Genomic DNA, 24,235 nt, shown 5'->3' on the forward strand with positions numbered 1-24,235 from the left:
AATCCTCTTTTCCTAACAACAGTCAATGGAAAATACAAGCTACCTTTTCTACTGCATATCTGAGAAACTCTTAACTCAAATTTCTGTTGTTTGCAGCAGGATCATCGATGGAAAGCTATTCAGATGAGAAAAGGTTGGTCTCAGTATCTGTTGTATGTTAACGTGATATCATGCCCACACAGTTATCCCACAAGGGTTTTTCACATGCTGAATCCCAGAAATATATCCATGTATTCATTTAAAAAGAGTTTGGCCAGAGCTGTTGAACAATAAATTGTGTGCTGTTCCCTTCATGTGCATTCAGAAGGAAGCTTCTGTTACCACGTCCCTAAAGACAACCTTAATATATATCCAGTGAAATATTTCAATGTTTCTGTTTCTCTTGCTGCATTTGTACTTATGGAAGTACAGCCTGTTTACAGCGGAAGCGCTTTCTTGCAGTAAATTTTCCTTTAAGCAAGTCATTTGCCCATAACTCCTGTATTACGAACGTGCTTGGTCTCTGTACAAAGCACCGGTGGGAAAACACAAAGATGAAAGATCAGCGCCACCGTTAAATGTCTACATCTGTTCTGTGGGTACAGAAGGCATCTGATGATGCAACCCTTGCTCAGGAGGACAGACTGTATGGACTTTTGGGTCATCCCTACCTGACCATTTGACTTTAGACTCAGGAGATGAATAGGCCAGACACCTACTAGAAATACGAGCTAATCCCCACTTCTACTTCTTTCACTACTGACACAGACAAATATTAAAGCTAACCTTTGGTGAGAGAGGTTGGCTGCTGATTAGGTGCTTAAATGCAGAGGAATAATTTAGAATTTGACAAAAAAAAAAAAAAAAAAAAAGAAAAGAAAAAAAAAGTCAGCATTATCCATTACTTTTACTTTATAATTAAAATAATTTGAATTTATGTACCAGCATATTTGCCATTTTTTAAAGCAGACTAACGGAGTGCACTGGAAAAATCCTACATAAATATCTAGTAACAGAGAAGGAAAAGAAAGCTGCTTGATTTAGTGAAGCAAACTTTGCCTTTAGCCCAACAAGTGTGCTTTAATTCAGTTGCAAGTGTTATAAAGACAATGCATACCTAAACAGTGGTGATAAATTAGTGAAATTAATCCAAATAATAGGCAAATGTTAAGAGCAACATATGCAGAATGATTGCAATGTTAGATTAATCTAAAATAAAACCCTGGAGTTATGTAACCAATTACGAAAATTACATTTAGCAGTAAAAGAGCAATTAAAAACAAAAAATGCCCTAACCCTAGCCATTATGTGCTGGGGACAGGGACAGAACTCAGAGAGAACTTGGAGATGAGCTGGAAAAGCAATTGAACAGCAAGTTTGTCTGGTTTTACTATGTTATGGAATCAAAGTGCTCAGATATGGCCTCATAATACACAGATGAAAGGATCGTTTCTCCCCAGATGGGACTCAGTAATCAGATATAGAAACAGCTATTTTTAATGAAGACCTGCAAAATCATCACGGCTTAGATGTTGCTGGCTGGGATAAAGCAACGGGAGGCAGACGAAGCAATTTGCTAATCTGCCTGGTGGCACAAAGTCAAGCCTGATCAACACATTTTTCATAGCAAATCACATTCCTTCCATAGGGCTGGCCCAGGAAGGCAGCCACCCCAAGCAAGGGGGGAGCCCAGTGCCAAGTGGCACTCATGCCCCTCAGCTGGGAGAGCCCAGGCTGCATCACACAGCCATTTATGTTGAAAGACAGAAAGTACCTGCTGTATTTTTCAGTCCATCATCCTGACAAAATGCTCCCATCAATTTATCTTTTCATTTGATGTCTCCAGTCCAGTCCATTTGCAATCTTTCCAACGGGGGGGTATTCATTTGGTATGCAGGCACACATCCCAGTAATGACAGCAAGAGGGAACAACTCTCCCTTAACCTCTTATCTTCCATTACTCACACTGTGTACCTTTTAAAGTCAACACGCTCTGCTATGCAAAGCCAGCACCAGTTTTTAAAATGAAGTGCTATATTTTGAAAAGTGAATATTTTGAAGATTGGTGGCAAAGAAGATGTACTTATCTTTGGAATATACCAGAATGCTAACCCTAAGGAGGAAAGACACCAAAGAAATGAACACCAAATTCCTAATAAAATTCTTAGTGGAACAAACACTGTCTCAAACAAAAGTTAAATCATTCCATTTCTGATGGGACTAATTCATGTGTTTCCACACCAAGCAAACACATGGCTGGAATGTTATCCAAACCAAGCCAAAGTTTTATATGAAAAGGTGTGTGACTTGCAGGTTGTCTGCAGCATATCCAGACACAATCTGTGCTCTGGGCACCTGAGATTCACCATCATTTCCCACCTGTTGTAAAAAAAAACAAAACAAAACAAACCATAGATAACTCCTCAAGAAAGAAATGTTGTCAGATTTCTGGCAGAAGAGACATACATTATTCTTGGCAAAACAGGGTTAGGTTGGTCCTGCCAGAACAGAAGCAGAAGCATGAGATACTGGCAAAGCAAAGACAGTAGTAGAACTCCTTTTCTGAAAATAAAAATTAATAAAATAAAACAAAAAGAACTTTACATAATTCTTGGCAATGACACTGTATTGTGTGGGTTTGATTTCCTGACAAGACAATCTGGCATTTGCAGACAAATAATACCACACAGATATGGGCAACCATTCAGCTTGCTCTACACAGAACTGCCATCCCGCCACAAAAGCAAAAAAGCACTCATAAAACCCACAGTATTTCTGCAAAGGCATTTTTGTTTCTTTGTGAATCCTGGCCAAGCTATGTATCTCATGCCCACAATAAAGTAAGTCCACCTTTCCCATGAAAAGGTTTTCTTAGGAACGGAAAATGTTTGGACAAAAAATGCATTACATCCTAATTTCAGCAGCGCTGTGGCTGTAATTTTTCTATAAAAAAAAAGAAATGAAGAAACACAGCAAAGTTTCATAGAAATGTTAAGCACTACTAGCAAGAAGTCAATGTATGGACTTCTCAGCCACAGTAACCTCAAATCCATTAAAAAATAAAGTCATGGCTATTATAGATACAGGACATTACCAAATATCCATTAGCAAAGGCCAGTGAACTGCTGTAAGTGGCTTGTCAAGCTTGCAATGAAGAAAACTCAATATTTATCTATAACCTCGTTTGAGTTCAGTGTTCTTCTCACTCACCTGTGCAACAGCCTGGTTTTCAAACACCCTGCTCAGGCTTTTTCTGCTTCAGATTAAAATCCCCCTGCTGATGTTGGATGCCAGAGAAAAAATAAAGGCACACACAACCTATTTTTGATGATGCCAGCCTTACTGTTGGCAAGATGCACTGCTTTCACATATGATATTACTTCCTTGTCAGGTATCTAAGAATAAGGTTGAGGAGGTGTGATGGACGAGAAATCACAGAAATGTAGCAGCTTGCAATTTTGTACTGAAATAAGCATTATTTTTCAATTCTTAGTAAAACAAACAAATTAAAAAGGAGGTCATAGCATTTCTAGGTAAAAGCATTTTTAGGTAAAAACAGCCTTTACTATGAAATAGATACCAAATAGCCTGAGCAGAGAAGAAGCTCTGCCAGCCAGGGACCTCTGCAAACTGTGCCTGAGAGCTAAAGTCAAGGAACTGCATCTTGGCTCTTTTGACCTGTGCTGCCTCAATAAAGCCAGCGTGGGTACCTGCCAAGTGCCCCCAGCTCGCTCCTTCTGTGTCTTGTACACAACCCAAGGCAGGAGCGTGAGTAGAAACACCAGCACTACAGATATGGGTCTGACCCAAGGAACTGACAGGCATTCAGCCAGATTTTTAGAACTGTCTTCAACTTAAGGAAAACTCTCTACAGATGCACACGTGTTAGTAAGGAGCCTCCTTACTGGTTCTTGAGATCTCTGAGATTTTAATCTCTGCTACGCTGAGATGGACTGTAGAGATGGAGGACCTGCTCCAAACAGTCTCAAGACCAGCCCTGTGAGGAAAAAAGCTTTTGATGTCAATCTGGGTTTAAATCTGCTTAGCTTTATAAGTATCAAAACTGTTAGTAAATATAACTGCTACTTCTGATCATCACAGGATCAAGCCCTCTCTGCAGTTTGTTGCCAGGTTATCCAGCCCAATAGGAACAATTTACCCAATGACATCAGAATCCACAGACATTCACTAAACGACACTTTCTTTCAAGATGTGTGCAGGTTGTTTTTGTTTTTTCTTTTCCTGTTTGTTTTGTTTTGTTTCATTTGATGGCAGATAAATGAATTGCAACAGCAATTAAATTTTGTCATCTAAGCCTTTAATTACCTGAATACCTTCCTTCATGGAAATTTGTGGACAAATACATTTATTCATTCCTTAAACACTGAAACAAAATGATCCGTGTTAAAAGTTAGATTCTTTTAAAGAAATATGTAAAATGTAAATGACTGAACAAAACTCCTAGAAGAGAGAGAGGTTGCAATTTGCCAGCATGTAGCACACAGTCTGATAACAAACTCCTGCCAAGAATTAGCAACCCCCCTGTCTGATAAAACAGGGTGCGTAAGAGAGTCAGGAGTCAGGCCCAGAAAATCCCTCCATATTGATGACAGCAAAAGAGTTGCCAACAGCCCAAGAGGAACAGTGGCATGCCTCAGATGAAGAGGGAAGAGAGGTTTCAGCTATGTCATGAGTACTTGCTGCAGAATTTTTAATTCAAGAGCCCAGTTTAATGCAAATCAAGCTTAATATATCTTCACACTGGTTTAAATAGGAACGGGACTGGACTCTACGGAGCCTACATGAGGACAGATGTCCTCAGCTCCCACTGCACCAAACAGAAGCTGGTGGTCTGCATTCCCACAATCAGGCACTAACCACCCCCATCTGCTATCTCAGTCAAAAGTGTTAACCACCTTCAGAGTTTAACATTAACTCCTGATACAGCCATAAATGAGATCCTAGCATTAATCTGCTTTGCCTTTTTTTTTTTTTTCCTTTTTTTTTTTTCTTTTTCATATTGCTCTAATTATTAAGGAGCAAAGCACTGATGAACAACACTGATTGCATATTCTAAAAAAATGTACCACCCTCCAGCTGCTCTGCTGGTGAATCCCCTGCTTGCTGCTTGTTGGGATTTACTCTCAGCCCGTTGCATCTGAAACTAATTACTACAACACCATCCTCAACATTAATTCCCTTCTCCTCTCTGGAATCAGAAGCAATATGGTACATTCAGAAGATAATTTTTCATCTCTCTTCCTAAAGGAAAGATCTCAGCTGTTTGATGAAGATAATGGTAATGAGTCACCAATTTCAGAAGGTGAAGCTTTCCGATGTCCCTTTATCAGAAACCATTGTCCAAATTTTCAGCTGGTGATTTAGGGAACTTTTTTATATGAATGTCACCAAGACCTAGAGAAATCTGTCAGCTCTCTGTGTGATCTCAAAGATAAATTGCAGCAATATCTTGTCAACCAGCTCTCTTAAACTTACTTCACTGTCTATTCTCATTGCACCTGTTTCACTATTACCTTTGTCTCCTGCAAACTATTTTGCACAACTTCCTTCCTTTGCTCTTTCCTGCAAATGAACTATTTTTCTCTGTTTTAATTGTCCCTTCGTTTTCAGTCAGAAGAAGCATTTTTTTAGTGACCAGAATTATTATGCAGTTTTATTTATGATGTGACTATTAAAAAGAAAGATTGTGCGGTCAGGCCCCAATACATCAGTGAGATGTCACACTGCAATTGGTTTCAGGAATGACAGCCACCTCTTGTCACCTGCTGGAGTTCACTCCTGTCACCTCATCAGCCTGATTCCTATGTCTGTCTGGTCTCTGTGTTCTGGTGCAGTTGCACCTCTGATGCACCTATAATGTTCCCCCAGGTTAGAGATCCTCAGCTCACACTTCAATGAGCAACAAATGTGCTGCTGCCCACCTGCTCCCTTGGACCAGGCATCTGAAGTGGCTTTTTGAAAGGCAGAGCCTTTAGCCCCAGAGATATTATAGCAAACATGTACTCATATATTTTTGGCTATTGAAAAGGATGCTGAAAATAAAAGGAAATGAAAATCAGCAACTCATTCAATTCAGCAAGCAGATGTAACTTGTGCCCTTCTATATAGACTTCCCTATGCTAAATATTAATCATAACAATTAGACCTTATAGTAGATGACATTGTGTTTTCTCAAATTGCTGCAGAGCATTAAGACTCACTGCTCGAGTTCTCTGGTGCCTGAACTATTGCATTGCTATGCATAGCATTAGGAGAATTAACAATTCAAAGCTGTACTGTTATGACCAAAGTGACACAACTGAAGCAGTATTCAGTTTCTGTGTGCGTTCTATGAATACAATCTGAGCCTTTCCAATAATACGTTCAAAACATTTATATTCTGACAGCGCATTATAAAGAACATTAGAAAAACAGCTACAAGATAAAACCTAGCAGAGGATCAGATTTTCCTGGTCATTTAGGTGACATCGAGAATGAAAAGCTCTATCATTTCAATAAAACTCTAGTCCAAGTACTCTCAAGATCTACTCCTCTGCCATATATAGCCAGTATTTTTTTAATCATCAGATTAGAATGAAGAACTGGGTGCTGCATGGCTTGTTTGGCCCTGTTTTCTCCTTTCTTTTGACTGAAAGGTTACATTTGGTATTTGTCATCTGTGCATACTAATATTTGAAATGGTGCAGTCAAGATTTTTTCTTGAGAAAAGAAGAAAAGCAAAAAACTGAATGAAAGTAACTTCCAGGTACTGAATTTGTGTAGGTCCTAGAAGAAGGGCTTTTTCTCTTATTTTTACCCTGGTTTGGTACTGACCCTAAGCTTGGACATGCATCCTCTGCCCAGGCTGATGTTGTGTTATAGAGACAGCTCTATTACTTTAGGAGCTACAACTGCCCCCTGTGTAGTCCACTTTTGCTTTGAGCACAGTTTTCATGGCCAAGCTTTGGAACGGGTGAGCCGCAAAGTCGAGAGCTGAGCTGCGAGTGAGCTTCAGCTGAGGATTACAAGAAATTTGCAACATCATGTTTGCAGTATTTTGTACTCTGTTTTTTTCCCAGAGATAATACCTTCACTTTTACTTGTAAGATCTTTTGTGTTCCCCACTACAATCAAGGAGAGAAAATCTGCCTGTAAACCTTTTTGTTCTATATTATCATTTCATGTTGGTTTGGTGTGTTAATCAAAGTGTCAGTAATGGCTGCAAAGAGAACTCATTCAATCCTTCAAATGAAGAGAAATCTAAGCTTTCTAACACTGGCACATTTTCCAGCGGATAAGCTTTTTCACAAAGTAATTATTTCATTTTCTAGAAAGATTACTGATTACATCACACTGGGAAAAACTAAGAGAGGGACCCTTTATCTTCCCCATGTTTCTGCAATTCTTGTACAAACTTATACTTGTTACCATGAAAAATGACAAATTTGCCATCTGATCAAAATGTTAACAAGGTAAGTGTCAGTGAGATGGATCACTGACTGTCACTGCAAGCCAGAACATGAGGATACATTGATATTTCTCAATATATTCACTGCTTCCCCAATGTTCACTAACAACATTTCTACTGTGAGTGTAATAAATCACACAGAAATAACAAGCTGCATAGGATCTCCAGGATATGATAGATTTGTCGTAATAGCGGTATCTGCAAGGTAGAAAACAATTGGTAATGATCTATAGAAAGACCTAATCAACTGTCATTTGCTATAATGTGGCAGATGAAGCAAAGATATGAAATCTATAACACTTCTTTAGCCACTACCCTCCCCCTACACATACACATGCATCAAGTGGGAAATAGTAAAAAGAATGAATGAGCTTTGGGGTCGCAGAAGTAGAAAAGAAAGTTAATAGCATGCCCTGGATGCAATCATTAAATTATACACTGCTGAACAAGGCAAGGGATAATCACAGAAGCTGCACAGTCCTGTAACAATGATAAAGGCTTCTGCCAAGCCTGTTCCTCCCCCTTTGCTTTATTTCTTTTTCATTGATTTCAGTGTTTTAAAAACTACTTACACTGAAGTGCAACCAAATGCTAATGAGGCTGGATAACCAATGGAAATGCTCATCCTCATTTTGCAGGGATCTCAGAGGACTGAAGACAAGATGTTCCAAGGCTGTATAGGTATTTTGTGCAACTTCACAAATCAAAACCAAATGTTCTGAACTGGGCTGTGCCAGATCCCCAACTTGCTGCTGGGACTTTCATGTTCCTTTGCCTTTGCCTTCTCCTACATGGGAGTTAAACACCCCACCTTCCAGCAGACTTCCAGAAAGACAAGAAGTTTTAGTTTGCTGAAGTACAAAAGTTTAACTTTCCATTAAGATAATATACTGCTTAAGGTCAAACCCTCAAGTCCTACATTTTTAAACACTCATATACCTCTCCCGATCATATTCTCCACTGCCACCTGCCTGCAACAACATCCTGGTCAAGAACTAACACTCATCTATTAGACTGTAAGTTTCCCAGGTTACAGAGACTGCTCTGCACAGAGTTTTCTTCCCTACCCACTTTAGGGATGCCTCTCTGGACCAGGAGGCAGCGCAGTGCATGCAATGAGAACCTTGGGCTTAAAATTAAAGGAAACAAAAAACAACCAAGCAAAAAACAAACAAACAAACAACAAAACAAAGCAAAACAAAACACACACACACACACAAACTAATTTTTATAAAGTGTAAAGATTTTTTTTTTTTTCCCCAGAAGGATGGTGGAAGAGTAATGGCTGCTTTGCATTACTTTGCTTGCAAATCACATCTCACTTAAGTGAATACATTTTTGGGAACACAGGAATTGCCATGCTGCCTCTGCACAGCAGTGCTCTGCTCCAGCATCCTGTCTGGCAGCTGCTGCAGGGGAATGTGCAGAAAACCTCCTAGTGGGCAGTTACAGGAAAAACCTGTTCAGATCCAACATTTTCTCCCAGCCCCTCAATCAGTCAGTAAGAATTGGCTTGTCTTGAAACATGGAGGTTTGCGTCTTCTCAAATGCTTTTTCAAGCCCTTCTGGAGTTTGTAGCTTAGCATTTTCCACATTGGAGAGTTTACGAAGAGCCGTATTTTCAAAAACCCTCATCTTCTGGCATGGCACTAAATAAAGCTGGACAAATTTTGGAAAGGGCTTAGCTCCTTGGTGAAAGGGAACTGCTGAGTTCTTTTGCATATCTATCCTTAAAGGGTCACAACAGGAACTGCTCTGTGCTCAGCAGTTTTGAAAATCTGTCCTCAGTGGGAGGTGCTAAATCTTTGGAAAGCTGGTGCTCAACACTTTTGATAATCTGGCCCCAAGTTAAGTATCAGGGGCCAAATTACGTGATTTAGAGGCAGAAATTCCCTACTGACAGCAGTGCAGATTTCTGCTCTATATGAATAGCTCAATAGGATTCTGGAATAATAGAGCCATGAAAAGTGGATAATGCAACAAATAAACATCAAAGGGTAGGACTTTCCTTTTCAATCATGTTCCCTTGTGCTTTACATGAAAGGACTGAAATATTCTGAGATGAAAGAGGGAGAAGTAATGGTTAACTATACAGTCCTGCATTTCCTTCTACGATGAAAATACAAAGCATTTTTCAGGAACAGAGTATTCACGCAACATACAATTGGTAGTTTGCCTGGTATACAAGACATTGGTGGTACTGGGACTAGCCTCCTCGTCGTATGCATGTGTGCACCAAAGAGTGAAGAGCCTTGTATTTCTTCAATTCTTTTCCACACCGGAAGCAAAGTTATCTCAGTCAAGCTCATCTTTATTTTTTCTTATGAACAAATGACCTCCATTTCTCTCCCTTGGATATGTTCAAGATTCAGCCAATTCTATACACAATTCTGACCTAAATTTAGGTTTACATGCAATAATTTATGATTGCTTGTGGCATATTAGAGAATTTCAGGTAAAACTTACAGGAAAACTTACTGGTACTCAGATCATGGACCCCATAGAGTTCGACCCTCATGTAATTTCCCCAGATTCCCATGAGAGCTTTGGCCCACATGCTGCCATTATTAACATTTCTGTCCTTCATTTCTGCTGGAATATCCAGCTAACAAGTTATGTGTTTATTTATAGAGGGTTAGACTTCAGCACAGAACTAAGGAGAGTACAGATGTGATCAGCTGAATGGGAGTACATCAAGTTTCCGTGAGGTCTTTAGGTGTGTTCCAAAGCCCTTGACAAAAGATTGTTATTTACAGGTCCCTGCAACCCAGGCCTGTTGCAGGGACGCACAGGTTTCCTGGGCCCATAGGAACAGGCTGCTCATGCAAGCTGAAGATACTGTATTAAGAGTACAGTGGGAAGAGATCATCATTGCACCCTGGGGAGAAGAGTTGGCACTAGCATCGTTCATGTGACAAGATTATTTACCATGTGTTCTTGCCAGCTTTCTTCTCCAGAAGTCATTTTTCTTGGTGAAACCGTGGACTAAGATGGGAGAGCCTGAGACATGGGAAATACCACACACTCCTTCCCCCAGAGGAGGGGAACAATGCAGAGGATGAACATTTTCATTTCACCAGAGAAAAACTGGTTATCAAGATGCAATTTGCAAATAAATGCTGTTCTGTGTAATTAAAAGAAACCAACAACAAACAAAATGACTGTGGACCAGCAGGAAACAAGAAACTCTCCATGGAGAGTGTTAATTTAGAGAACACCCACCATGCAGCCCACCTTCCCCATTCTCCCTCTAGAAAGAGATCCATTTTATACATGGTGATTAGGGCACTGAAGAAAAAAGTATTAACATGATTCACACGTAGAAAACAAGGTTATTAGGAGTAGGGATCATTTCAGCACATTGTTCTTCTTAATAAGCAGAGCAACGAGTAATTGAGTTTCAGGCAATCTCCAAGGTGGCGCTTTGTAGAGAAAGCAGAACTTGGCATGATGTCTACTTTTCCTTTAATTACATTGCCCTAATGAGCAACTTTCTTTACTCTCAGCAAATTTATTTCTTGAGAAGAAGCAACAGTAATAAATGAGTAAAAGGGATCACCAGGTAGTACCAGAGAAGAAATATCAGGAGCTTAAAATGACAAGAGGTTGCTAAAAGTGTTGGAAAAACACCAGATTGTTCTCAGCTTCATTGTTTACTGCACTCAACAGCAGAGTAAAGGATGCTAATCAATGGAGCATGCTACCTAACCTGGGAACTGCCCTTATTCTGCTGCTATTTCCCTTCTACACATGTTCATGAAAGCGACCCAGAAACACAAAGTGCTGACACATCAATACAAAGCTCCCCAGCTCGCATGCAGCAGAGGGCAGTTCTGCTTCATGCCCTTGTGCAAACGATACGAAGAGACAACCACATGCCAATAACAGCCTACTGACTGTCAATACTGCTCAATGCAGCCTAATACACAAGGATAAAGGGCTGGCTTTTCAGAAGTCTTTAAAGCATTTAGACTCTGACTTGTTGAAAGTCAATGACAGAGAGGGCCCTAGCTATCTTGCCTTTTTCTTTTTTTTTTAATCATCCTGCCTCTACCTGAGAATGCACTTACAGCAAATAATTTCCTGGATGTGCCTTTCTGGAGTAAAAAAACAAAACAAAACAAAAACAACAACAAAAAAAAAACAACAAACAAAAACCAAAACACTCCACACTTGTGCTTCTTCTTGTATTTTTTTCTGTAAGTGTTTGATAAAAGTCAACACACTAGTGGAGACCCCCTAGACCTAGTAAAACCACTGCTATCTACAGGTGAGTGAACATATCACCTATTATTAAAACACTTGAGGTGTCTACCTTTAGAGACGTGCCATTGCTGCTGCTCACAAACTTTGGTAGAATTAAACCAGAGTACTCCCATGTGACAATTTGACTTTTTAAATACCAACAATATTATTCTCCAGAAAAACACTGAATAAAAGTTCTTGTGAAACATCCAAATTTTCAACGTTGCTTAAAGCTGGGGAGCTTATCCCACTATATTTATTGACTTCTTAGGGTCACAGCTCCTACACGGAATCATGATCCTCATGCCCTGGATTATTCCATGTAGCTATAGAGAGGTGATCAATCCACCTCTTTCCTTTTGCTTGTTCAGAGAGTTATGAATGTATCTGCACTCAATAGCAGATCTCACTTGCTCACTCTCTAACTTCACTGTCTCCCCTTACCTCTCCGCATCACACCTTCAAGTGCTACTACTTAATGCACTCACATAGCTGGTAGGAAATTTAATTAACGTGTAAAAATACTCTGAGGTCTCCAAAAACAGGTACTTCAGATGTAAAAATGTGAAATGAAATTATCTACAAATGGAAAATTTGAAAGTGCCAGTGGAAGCAGACACCTAAGACCTTAAGTGTTTATGCAGCTTTATGTATTGTTATTTCTTCAGTAAGACTGCCACAGAAATGGCAGGGGTATGGGAAGAAAGTATGTTAGCACTTAGACTCTACTCATAAGTGCATTAAGTGCAACTATTTTTCTGAGGAAAAAAAAAAAAAAAAAAAACAGGAGGAGAGCAAAGTCCCTTCTCCTGGGAAGCTAATCTCAGTTACTGCTCACAATCACACTTCAGCTGAAGAAAACCCTGCATAACTCCCATACTGTATGTGATCTGGCAGTTGTGTGCATTTGCCACTTCAAAGACACTAATGTAATGACCAAGAATAGATTTTCTTCTTACAAAAAGAAAGCAAAAAGTGATCCTTCAAGAAAAAAGTATCTAAAAATAGACCTTCCAATAAGAACTATTTATTGCAATACCTTCCCTCTTCCACAGAGATTGCAATCCCTAGAAGCAGGTTACCAATAGACAGAAGTAATTTACATTGGTAAAAATGGGGATACAAACATTTGGTAGGATTTGTTTTTATGTTTACTACAAACATGTGACCAACTTCTGCAATTAAATGCAGGAAGTGGTTATTAGCCAGCCAAGTTGAACATTGCTGCAACCCTCCAGGGAATGTGAGACAAAGGCTGCTTTATTTCCCTGCTTTCCCTCCTTGTTGGAATACCTGTGCTTGGGTGGCTGTAATTAGGTTGCAACTCAGCCAAGTGGGAGTTTGAACCTTGCTTTTTCTTGCAGCAATAAATGCAGTTACTTGATGTGGGCACCAATAAACACTTCCGCCATTTTGCAGAGTGCAAAAGCTGTAATTTGGGAATAATGCTGCACTGTGCTCCTGGAAACATATTCAATGGCTCCCTGCAACATTTTCATCCAAAAAAAGTCATTAGCACTCAAGGCAGTAGTCAGAAAGGTAAAAGTTTTCAATACAAGGCAAAGGGCAACAAATCTGTTTTTGAAAACAAATCATATACTTCCTGTAATTAATTAAATTTTGGGGATATTTCCTTTTTGACCCCAAGGAAACAGTGCTATTTCTTCTCTTCTTTTTGAACATCCTGTATGTTTTAAAATGCACACTTCATTCCAGACAGAATTAGCAGTTCTGAAGATTTTGCAGTAATATGGGCACTCAAAAGCTCCCCACAATGAGCCATCACCCCCGTGGGGGAGTTGAAGCTCTTCACTCCCACCCTGGAGGGTAGCTTGGGGTTCAGAGCAGGGAAGTGTGGTCATTGGTGTGAGAAGGACCCACCAACTTCGCTCTTGGCATCGATGAAGGCCACCTGCCCCTGCAGTGCCATGCAACCTGGGTGCACGGTTATAAACACCATTTAATAAATTTGAGGGCTGGAGAACAGTAGGAGAGAGGGGAGCAGATTCTCACATCATCAGGAGGGAAATAGACTTTTAAAAAGCCAGTTGTGTCTGTGCACAACAATGAAGCTTTATGTCTATACAAACTGACAAGTCAAATTGTACTCCTGGGCCCAATTCTCAACATCAGTGCCATTTGATGGTGATAGCTCACCTCCTGCCTCTGCAGCCTTAATGGCTCTGTCTGCCAGGAAGGGCAGGCAGGATGATTAAAATAAGCATTAACAGAATGGTTTGGTGATTAGCTTCTCTCTCTCTCTCCCCCCCTTCCTTTCACTTTTTTACTTTTTTTTTTTTTTTTTTTTGGTCTGCCAGAGATTGGTACAGCCTTTTGTTCATTAGCAGTGTACTTAACTAGTAAAAATTTAAAGTATTCATTTTCTTAAGGACAAGGATTAAAGCAATTAGGGAAAACCACTGCAACCTAGCACTCAAGTCAATCCATAACATGGAAAAGAAACAATAGTGCTTAATATATTTAAACAAAACCAAATTGTATATAATTATCCTGACACTCTGTCAAACTAAATTTTCACTCTAGTGCAATGATTTGTTAAAATCTCCTTTCTGAAACTGAAATGAACATTTTCTTTCTGAGTATGGAAACCGCTCTGCAATCTCTTTAGACTTCCCCCATGGCAAAAGCATCACAACAAAACCTAACATCCACTCTCACTCTTTTTGCTGTCAGCCTCCTTCCTCCCATTTCAATGGCCTAATCCATTGCTGGGCTTGCCCAAAGGAGACCTGAACCCTTGCCATCCCACCAACTGCCCCACACACTTGCATTATCATGGCCTAAAAGAGCAGAAGATAATTTTGAGCAAATGTTTCTAGAAAAGCAAGCCATATTCCTGCAATATTTTGCCCAAGATAATTTTGTACCTCTGCCTTTTATGCGTTTTATGCCTTTCTTAACATATGGCAATAAAGGTATAGAACACGGCCTGAGCTATCTTTGGCAATGAATTTTTTAACTAGTGTTTTAAATGCATGTAACTGAGATTTGCCTACGATAAACTCTGTAGCATTTTTGCCAGACCACAAGCTGTAATGTAAAGTGTTGTCTTCTACAAAAAGAGGTGAGGTGTTAACTGTGAAACCACAGTGAGCTGGTAACAGAAAGGTGTTAACTTTGGAGCCTGAAGGATGGCAGTTTATATTTCAATGCTGTTAACTGTTTCACTGATGATTATTGTAGCAGAAATACTGAGGAAAGGCATGACACAATCAGATCTTCCTTAGACAATTTAACTGTTGAAATCTCATACATTTTGGTGCAAAAGAGAAGGCCCAGAAGTATTAGAAGAGACCAAAACAAATACTGCATGCATTACTGAGCCCTCCGCTCTTTCCACATCTACAAACACAAGTCCATGTGTGTGTGTACATATACACACATGTATATAAACATATGTACATATAAGCAAGTGTATGAATACCTGTTTATTAAAAAGAGTATTTTTCTTCAGACTTCATAATTTTAACTTTCATTTTAATAAACTTTATTTATTTATTTATTTATTTATTATTTTTTTAATAATCTAAAAGTGCTTAAATAAGAGGTGTGGGGAATTTTCTTTCAACTCACACTGTCAGCATGTCATTTTGTTTCTGGAAACAAAAAACATTCAATTCTCTGTTTGTTATTTTAGGATTGTTGGCAGTATTTTCTAGCTCCCTTTCAGTTCAGCTTCCTTCTACACCTTTATTCCCCCAGAAGGAAAAAAAAAAAAGGAAAACAGTGAGCAAATACATAAAGGAAAAAGAAAGCATGACTTTTTTTTTTCTTTTCCACAAAACAAATGAAAAGAGAACACAAGCACATATCTGGAAAGCTTATTTCTCATATCTATATATTTTTCACTCTTTTGACTCATAAGATAAATTAACTTGACCTTGCAGACGTTGGTAAACCCATCCCATCAGACTTTTATTTACTTCCCAACCAAGGAAGAACACTTGGCTCCATTAATATATCTCCACCTTCATTTAGAAAAGTCACATTTAGAAAGTGAGGGATAGTATCACATGCATATCGTTGAATCTGATGATTCAGTGCTGGGCAAGCTAATGACACTGCCGGCAACAACCATGTCAGATGGCATCTCCTATGGCTTGGTCACTTCCCAGGTACTTGGTGCTTGAACCTCCACTAGACAAACCCTATCCCTCAAAACGGTGATCTGCATTTGCAAGGGAGCAAGACAAAGAAACTGCCCCCAACTACAGGGTCCAAACAGGTCATTTCTGTGGAGGGTCACAACCTAAAATTATAACAGCTTTATGTATCTGCGTGGGGGTCAGAAGGGTGGATCACTGTGCGCTACTGGCCATAACAGAGCCAGTCCTACCACTGGAAGGTGTTTTGATGATCTTTAAGGTCCCATTCAACCCAAACCATTCTGTGATTCTATGACTGGGAAGGGACTCTCCAAATTTTGCTCTTGGCAGAACAAACTGCAGAGGTAATCTGATGTACAGTGCCCTGCATTTCTGTGTGATTAGGTTTGGGGCTTACCAACTAGCTGCTCTCATACCTCAATCCTTAAACAGAATGTAAGAGAGTATTTCATTTTAAGTTTATGGCAACATTTCAGTTCAGAGAAGAAAAATCTCTTTTTGGAAACCACCAACTCCCTGATAGTTCTGTTTACTTTCCATCTCATAAATTCCAAAAAGATGAGTGTCCAGGATACTAATGGGGTATGTTCTCCCCACCAGCAAGAATTCGGCTTACATTGTACATTAGAGGATAATCACAGGTCTAGAGACAGTTTTACCTCAGAGACTGGGAATACACAAGAAGCACCTGAGCAGCTAAGCAAGTCCAAGCGCTGACATAGCAAATGGGTCTGCGAGACCATGTTCACTTTAATTCCCTTATCAATGACTTGTCTTTGGTTGGAGCCTCTTTGTCACTAAGCCACTTGCCAATGAAGGACACAAAAAAGCAAATGTTTCATGAGTTAAACACAGTAAACATCCTACAGTAGGAGCCAAGAGCCCTTTTGTAATCATTGCAATAATTTGTCTTTGCTATATTTTAGACTAAATGTTAGTGATTTCTGGAAGCTCGTATTTTTTACCTATGAGGAAAATGATTGTAGGAACCTTGAGGCAGCAAAGGGTAAGAACCAGCAAAAGCAGTGATGGAATGCAGAGAGACAGCTGGGCTAGAGGGCAGTGAGACTACACAACAATATGTATAATGCCAAATGTACACTAGCTTCCGGACAAAGTCTAGGTGTAAAGGGCATGGGTATGATCATGAGGAATTGCTGCCCTTAATGAGAACTCTTCAAACCACTTCTGATTTGTTCCTATAGCTGGGCTGATCCCATTTCTCTAGATCCAAAGGAAGATATCAGGGAATTAAATGGTTCTTAATCAGATCTGATTATGATATCTTCCTGTCTTAAGATGAGTGCAGCAATGTACACAGGCTACAGGAAGATCTCAGAGATTTCAGATACCAAATTAAGAAATGTTTTGCAGGGTTGGAAGAGGTAGAAAATACCATAAACAGTGGGGTTTCCATCTAGGGAGATATACATAATGGTAGGATGTCTCCCATCCTTGTTACATCCTGCTGGTAGATTTGTCATTTTTGCCTTACGTAGCTTGGGTGCATGCAGGGAGTACCAGCAGTTTCCAGGGGATTTCAGATTTGAATCGTATAAAATATCATGGTCCACAAAAAAAATCATCCTGTTTGACTCAAAAAGAAATTAATTTGTTGGAAAAAAATTGTTTCAGGTCAACTCAAAATGACTTTTTGTCATGACTTTTTGTCAGTTTACTTGACAAAAGTCCAAAACATAATTATTTGCACAACTCTAGCTTCTAGTGCAATACTCACAGCTGGAAATATTCATATACAGTTAGTCTGACTTGCCCGGCTGGAGTCGCTATAATATCACAAGACACATGAAACAACTGGGAAATTATTATGCTCCTTGGCTACTAGAAACCTCCTCTGATGCTCCATCAGTCAGAAAAAAACAACATTGGCAAGACCAGGATAAAACCCACAGCCTACTAGGAAGAATTTATTTGCTGCTGCATCAGAAGAAGATAGGGAAATAGACTTGTACCTGGGGAAAACATTTTTTTGTTGTTTTATTTTTCTTTTATAAATCCAATTTACATTCTGTGTTGGTTCCTTCCCTTTCCATGGGTTTACCCATGCAGGGTTCAAAGGAAGCAGAGTCTGGCCCCAAGGGAGTTCAGATGCAGCAGACTGATCTACCAGCAGGCTACAATATGTTCCCAGAAGGTGCAATATAATTCTGAGGCCAAGGAACAGCCTATTAGCTCTGCATGCTATTAATTTTCATGAACAGTTCAATCCAATGCTCACAGAAGCTGTTGGGCATCTTTCCATTTTGTCTAGCAGGACCTGGATTAAGGCTTATTTATCTTTTCATTATATACCTTATCTTTAAGGAAGAAGCAGCCCGAACAGTTTAGTACAGCTGTGCACGTTTCAAGCCCTCCACCAGGCTCTGTGCTCGGCAGTACGCAAGACGCTGTCTGCAGGTCAGGGTGAAGGCATGTCACAGTCAAAGCCACTCACGGAGAATTAAACTTCAGGCTTGTTTGACTAAACTTCTAAATTCACTGGTGTTCCCCGGTTTTGCCAACGTGAAAAAGCAGCCCAGCAGGCTCTTGAGTCACGTGCCAAAATGCCTCCTCCATCCTCCCTGGAATTGGAAACGATTACTAATAGGTATTCTTGCTGAAATGATTTAACATAATGTGCTGAATGAGATCACTAAGTCAAAATATCTTTCCCTAAGTGATTCTCTTACTGTGTGCCTGAATGCCAGAGGGGAAGGAGGACAGCATGAACTGAGGTCTTTTGCCAGCTTCTGCATTTTACAAAATCTCTAAGTTACCGGAGAATTCACATTAAGTTTCACCCAGGCTCATTACAAGAGGTCCACGAGGCAGGTCTGGCAGGCAGTGAGGGGATGGAGACACAAGAATTCGGGTCAGCCTCTCTTATTCACACTTTCCCCCTCTAGAAAATTTTTAATGCTCTCCAGCCTAGGCTGAAAATGGGCAAGGAGCTTGGGTGGGCATGAAAGCAAAGCTGGTGTGAAGATGGCACTCTTTGCCCTGGACAAAATGCACATCACCGCTGTAACTATATCCATTACAGCAGGCTACAACCACCAACTGAAACACAGGATTTGGGGAGAAATGAGGCTTGGCACCACAAAACACAGTACTGAAAGCCAGGGGTGCTCCTGGTTTCATTGACAAGTTGGGCTGCCCTCACCCCTCCAAGTATGTCAGCCTCCAAATTCACTTACAGAGGTCAGTACTCATAACAGTGGCATTACAGACTTTTGATTCAGTCTTCCTTTCTAAGAAAGCCCCGCACTCCCTGGCCCAGTACGGCTATTACCTGCCAACCTAAAGGATGATAAATGTTATTTATATTGCGGTAATGGCTAACCACTCAGTGGAGACCCGGGACAGGCTGTGCTATGGACTTTTTCAAATACACACTGAATGAGGACTGCCCACAGATGGCTGAATGTATGAAACTGCTGAGACATTTCAGGATAATGTTCTTGAATGCCTTGGACACGATGACCTCCAACAAATCTGCAGCGCTTGTGCTGACTGCAACAACACAGGTGCTGTCCTAAAGGAAAGACATTCATTAACACCACACTTACCAATTACTGTGGCATGTCCTTACAATAGCACAAAAAAACATTTACTTCAACGCACATAACTGCTTGATGGTAAGACCTTTAAATTCTTTGATTAATAACTTAAAAAAAAAAAAAAAATCTATTCCAAACAAAACAGAAAAGAGAGAGAAATAAGAGGTACATTTCCTAATATTTAGCTACTACAGTTTTGTTGTCCAAGAAATAAAGTGAATCACCAAATAAGAATTACTTGAGGTGTAGATGAGAAAAGTGATTCAGCAAGACTAAAATATGAAGATCCCGAACCTATAAAAAACCTGTAAGACCAATTTAACTCTGACTTGTGCATACTTGCAGGATTAGGCTTCAAATAATTGCAGGAAAATGTAAGAACTGAAAAACTAGGCCTTTAGCTTTTCACTGTGGTGAGCCCTGAGGGTGGATAGCTAACACTCCATGGGAAACAACCGCCCAAGAAATACCCCTGCAAAGATGCAAATGAAATATATCTTCACATCGTTATTAATCACTAAGATACACTAAGAAAAATCATCCAGTGACTTTTTTCATATGCACCGAGGTAAAGAAAGCTAAAAGATTAAGTGACATATTTCAAAGGTTGTCTCAGAGAAGGTGCTGTGGAATGGGTGTCGGCCCCTCTTTCATTTCTTTTACAATTAATGTTCCAGTATTGAAGTTCTAAAAATATATCCAGAAACTAGCTGGCATTACTGTCCATCAGCAGCCTTATTAAAAACCAAGTGCTAAAGATATACCTTACCTTTAAGAATACCCTTTTCACTTAAAAGCAGCTCTAGATGAGGCTATCTCAGAGCTTCATAGCCAAAAGCCTGGAGATACCAGATCCCAGTGAACATATTTACTAAGCACAGATCAACCTGCTAGTTTTTTTTTTTATGTCTTTTCAATCAGAAGGGTGGTCAGTCCCAAACCAAATGGGAGAAAAAAAAACACACAGGAAGAGGCTGTGAATACCTTCTAGCTGTCTCATCTCTAGAAGTCTCCTAAGAGGACTGATGTCTCAACATCTGGGCATTCTCCTTCTTGTCAAACACTCACTGAGCAATGGGATTTGTCAACAATCTGCTGAGCATATACAGATGACAACTGAGGAGTTTGGAGAGCTCAATGGCATTTACAGATAGGTAGGATTTTGAGACATACAGTATGTGTTGAATCAAGGATGAGATTCAGAATCTGCAAAAATTATACAGAGTAGCTGTACAGTTTTACTTGAAGTTATTAAATCAGGCACCACAATATGCAAAAAGTAGCCCATGTGTGCTTTACACTGGAAGGAGGCCTGCTGACTGAAGTACAACTCTGCCTATCACTCAACTATATGGAAATAAACCTTCACTTATGAACAGGTTATGGATTGCCTTAAGCACAAATTTCACAGACAATGGATTTATCGCTCTCTCCAGCACCTACACCTCACCTAATAGTACTCTATCCCCCGTAGATTTTCAGACTGTTGCTTCACCATGATCAACAGGTCTTCCTAAGTCTTTTAAAAAATCTTCTTGACAAAGGGATAAGTCTTGTTGGTACAGCACAAAGATGCATAATATCAAAAGATTTTTGCTTTACTGGAATAATCTCCAAATAATTTCTAAAAATAGCTGTATATTCAACAGTTTGCCTTTTAATTTTATTTATTTTATTTATTTTTATTTTTTGTATAGATTTATCCACTTTCCTCCTGATAGGACACTGCTTAAGCCCCTCTGCCCCACAGTCCAGAAAGTGCTAGCATGTGGCACCAAACTTTCAATAACATCAGATGTTGTAGGATTTTTCCCTGGCAATTTAATTGTACAATGAAATCTTTGGTAAGCTACAGTCTGTATGAAAACTTATGTTTGCTCTTTGGTATTTAAGAGTGACTGTTTAGACTCTGAGGTTGTACATTCTTCCACTAAAAGTTATAACATCAGTGTCTAAATATTTTTGTTTCCTATGTCTGCTATAAGCAACACCTACAATTGCTATAACTGAAAATGACAAGATAAAAATAATTTTCACCAATTTGTTACGCCTTCTGCATTTACCACTAAAAGTAAAGTCTATTTCATTAACAGAGTTTTGCTTTTTTTGGATTTACATATAGCAAGAGAGAAATAAGCGTGCTAAAAAAAAAAAAAAAGTAAATGGTATTGTAAATATGACAAAAATGGAAACAGAGTTTGTGGGTTGTACAGCACTGAAAGCCACTTAACACATTTGAAGAGGAAAAATGTTAACTTCCAAGTTGCCTCACTTTACTGCTTTTAAGTACGGCAGTATATAAGATGGCCGTCATGTATTTACATTCGATGTCCTTGCTCAATGGTCTCATTATAAGGTTATATCCTTGTTAGACGAGTTCTCAGTCTCTACTTCTCATGTTCACAACTTTTGAATTAAGTCATTAGAAAACTTTAAAATATGCTATCATTTTTTGAGAGTGGGGAGTTGTCATCATGTATATATCACAAAGGAAAAAATACAAAAGCATAAAATGTCATGAATTTTTCTTCAAGCAGATAGTATTGCAGTAGCACTGAACAAGTTTATATTAATTACTTTCAGAAAGAAAAGGAGATGTCATATCTGAGATAGAGGATCCTACCAAACCCACTAAGAACAATCCGTAAATCTAACAATAGTGAGAATTTTTTTCGTTAAATCATTGTGACAGCTGTCAAGCTGGGGAAAAGTTTTTGTTAATGCCAATACAATTGTTCATTTAAACAAGAGCCAGTAATTCAGTCACATTGGAACAGCTTATGTCCCCAGCTCTGCAGTATAATCTGCACACATGCATATATTACATCTATATAGTTGCTCTTTAATTTTTATCTTTGGGGCTACAAAGTCATTTGTCCAGAGCCTGAGCAGAGTTCTGCAGAAAGCAAGCCAGAAGGCAATTTGTGATGAAGTTGTACTGAGCCTCCTGTGCTTTCCCCTGCTGGGAGGGAGAGGTTTGCCACTCCAGGCTGTCAGCTCCCTGCCTGGCAGGCTAACCGTATGGTTTGGTGAGTGATTATCCTTCACTCGCCCTTTTCTCCAGCACCCACAAAATAAGAGAGCACAGCCATTGGTAGAGATGCCACATCACGCTGTGTGTGGCGACAAACTGAGGTACCAAAAACGTTGACTGCATCCTCCACTGAGACCCTCTGTGACCGCAGCTTGACCCAGAGCTTACAAGGAAATCTCAGTACAGGGCTTGGTGCTTATCACAGGCTTTTTGCAGCCAATAAAAACGTAGAGATATCATTAAATAATTCCACTCAAGGCATGTTCTATATCATCAAGGTAATTTTCTAACTGTGAAAACAACTCTGAACAAGAAATGGAATGCAGCCCCTACCTCCTCGTAGACATCGTCATTCCTGCTGAAGTCTCCTGCCCTCCTTGGAAGGACATGGACGTGGACATGCTGGAAATAAGAGAGCAAGTAACAGTGATTACCAAGATCATGCCTTTCTTTTCTGGATTGTCAGCATTATTCTCCACACATACAAGTAACCATGCACGGGCTTGGAAAAAGGGGGGCAATGTATTTTGTCACAAATACTGATGAAACATGGGGAAAAGGAACAAAAAATAAGACAAAAGTCATTATGACATGTCATTTTGATGTTATATTATTACTATTTTTTTTCTGTTAAGCGATTATGACAGTCTCTTCATGTCATATAGGAAGGACAATTCAAGATTCTTATGCCTCAAAATCTACTAAGATTTTTTAAAAGAATGCCTGAGAAATCAATCAAACACTCATCTATCTGCTTTTCCGCAGTGAGCTCAGCTACAAAACTGCAAACATTCTTTGATCACAAGTATATATGCAAAATACACAGGATTTAGATAGCTTGCACCTGATTCTATTTGATGAGATGGAAGTCAGTTGAAATTCATGTGCCTTGCTAAAACATGCTTAAAACATGGCTCAAGTCTATAATGAAATTAAAAATAAAAAAAGATTTTCTTATGCTAATTGTAAGAAAATTTAAATACACCTACATCGTGTTAGCTTTAATCCATAAAAACGTTTGCTCAGAGAATAACATGAAATCTTTTCAGTTAGTGAAATATTCTGAATTCCATAACTTTTTTTTTTTTTTTTTTTTTTTAATTTACCCTAGAGAAACCAGTTTTTCTTACTCTTATCATTATCCACAGCTTTCAGTGTTTTCAGCCTAGATATGAGGATGTTTCTTGAGGGTTAAAAACCATGGTTTTGAGTAATACATCAGTGATAGTGTTCTGATAGTGTATTATACTAATACATCATGGGACCGATAGTGTTCTTGTGATGTATTAGTGCAATGTATCATCTGAACATCACTGCTCTCATGATGTATTGCTCAAAATAACAAAGCAAGTTTAAAGATGGTCTTCAGTAGTCCTAGGCCTGGAACGTTGATTTTGGACAAAGACAGACTTCCAAGAAAAATATGAGTGAACATGAAAGTTTGTACCAATACTGCAAAATTTCAAAAGTGTGTCCCATCTGTGATTCTTCTTAGATTTAAAGTTTATTCATAAAACTATAGAATAATCTGTCAGTTTCTTTCTCTTCTGGTACAAGGAGTGATAACTTTGCTGCAAATATCGATTTTCAGGAATTTCTCTTGATTATATATATATATAATATACATGAAGCCTAATAACATCTGTCAACAACCATATCTCCCCCAGATTCCACTCATTTTAAGAGCAATTTTCACCTTTGTGGCAAAATGTTCCAGGATGCACACAGAAAAAGATCTGTATGCCCAGGACAATTTGGAATATCAGTGAGCACACAAGATGTAGTCCAAAGCTCAGTGCAGAGATACTGCACTGCAGATGCA

At 39.3% G+C, this 24,235-nt stretch overlaps 1 protein-coding gene across 1 annotated transcript in view; it reads right to left on the reverse strand.

Annotated features, from left to right (window-relative positions):
• The window catches only part of FHIT (fragile histidine triad diadenosine triphosphatase), a 564,596-nt gene that overhangs the window by 63,749 nt on the left and 476,612 nt on the right, over positions 1-24,235 (reverse strand). Inside the window, exon 6 of the mRNA XM_032194486.1 lies at positions 22,747-22,815. Coding sequence (XP_032050377.1) covers positions 22,747-22,815 — 69 coding nt within the window. The remainder of the gene's footprint in view (positions 1-22,746; positions 22,816-24,235) is intronic.

The sequence above is a fragment of the Aythya fuligula genome, chromosome 10 (assembly GCF_009819795.1).
Source record: "Aythya fuligula isolate bAytFul2 chromosome 10, bAytFul2.pri, whole genome shotgun sequence".
Taxonomy (NCBI): Eukaryota; Metazoa; Chordata; class Aves; order Anseriformes; family Anatidae; genus Aythya; species Aythya fuligula.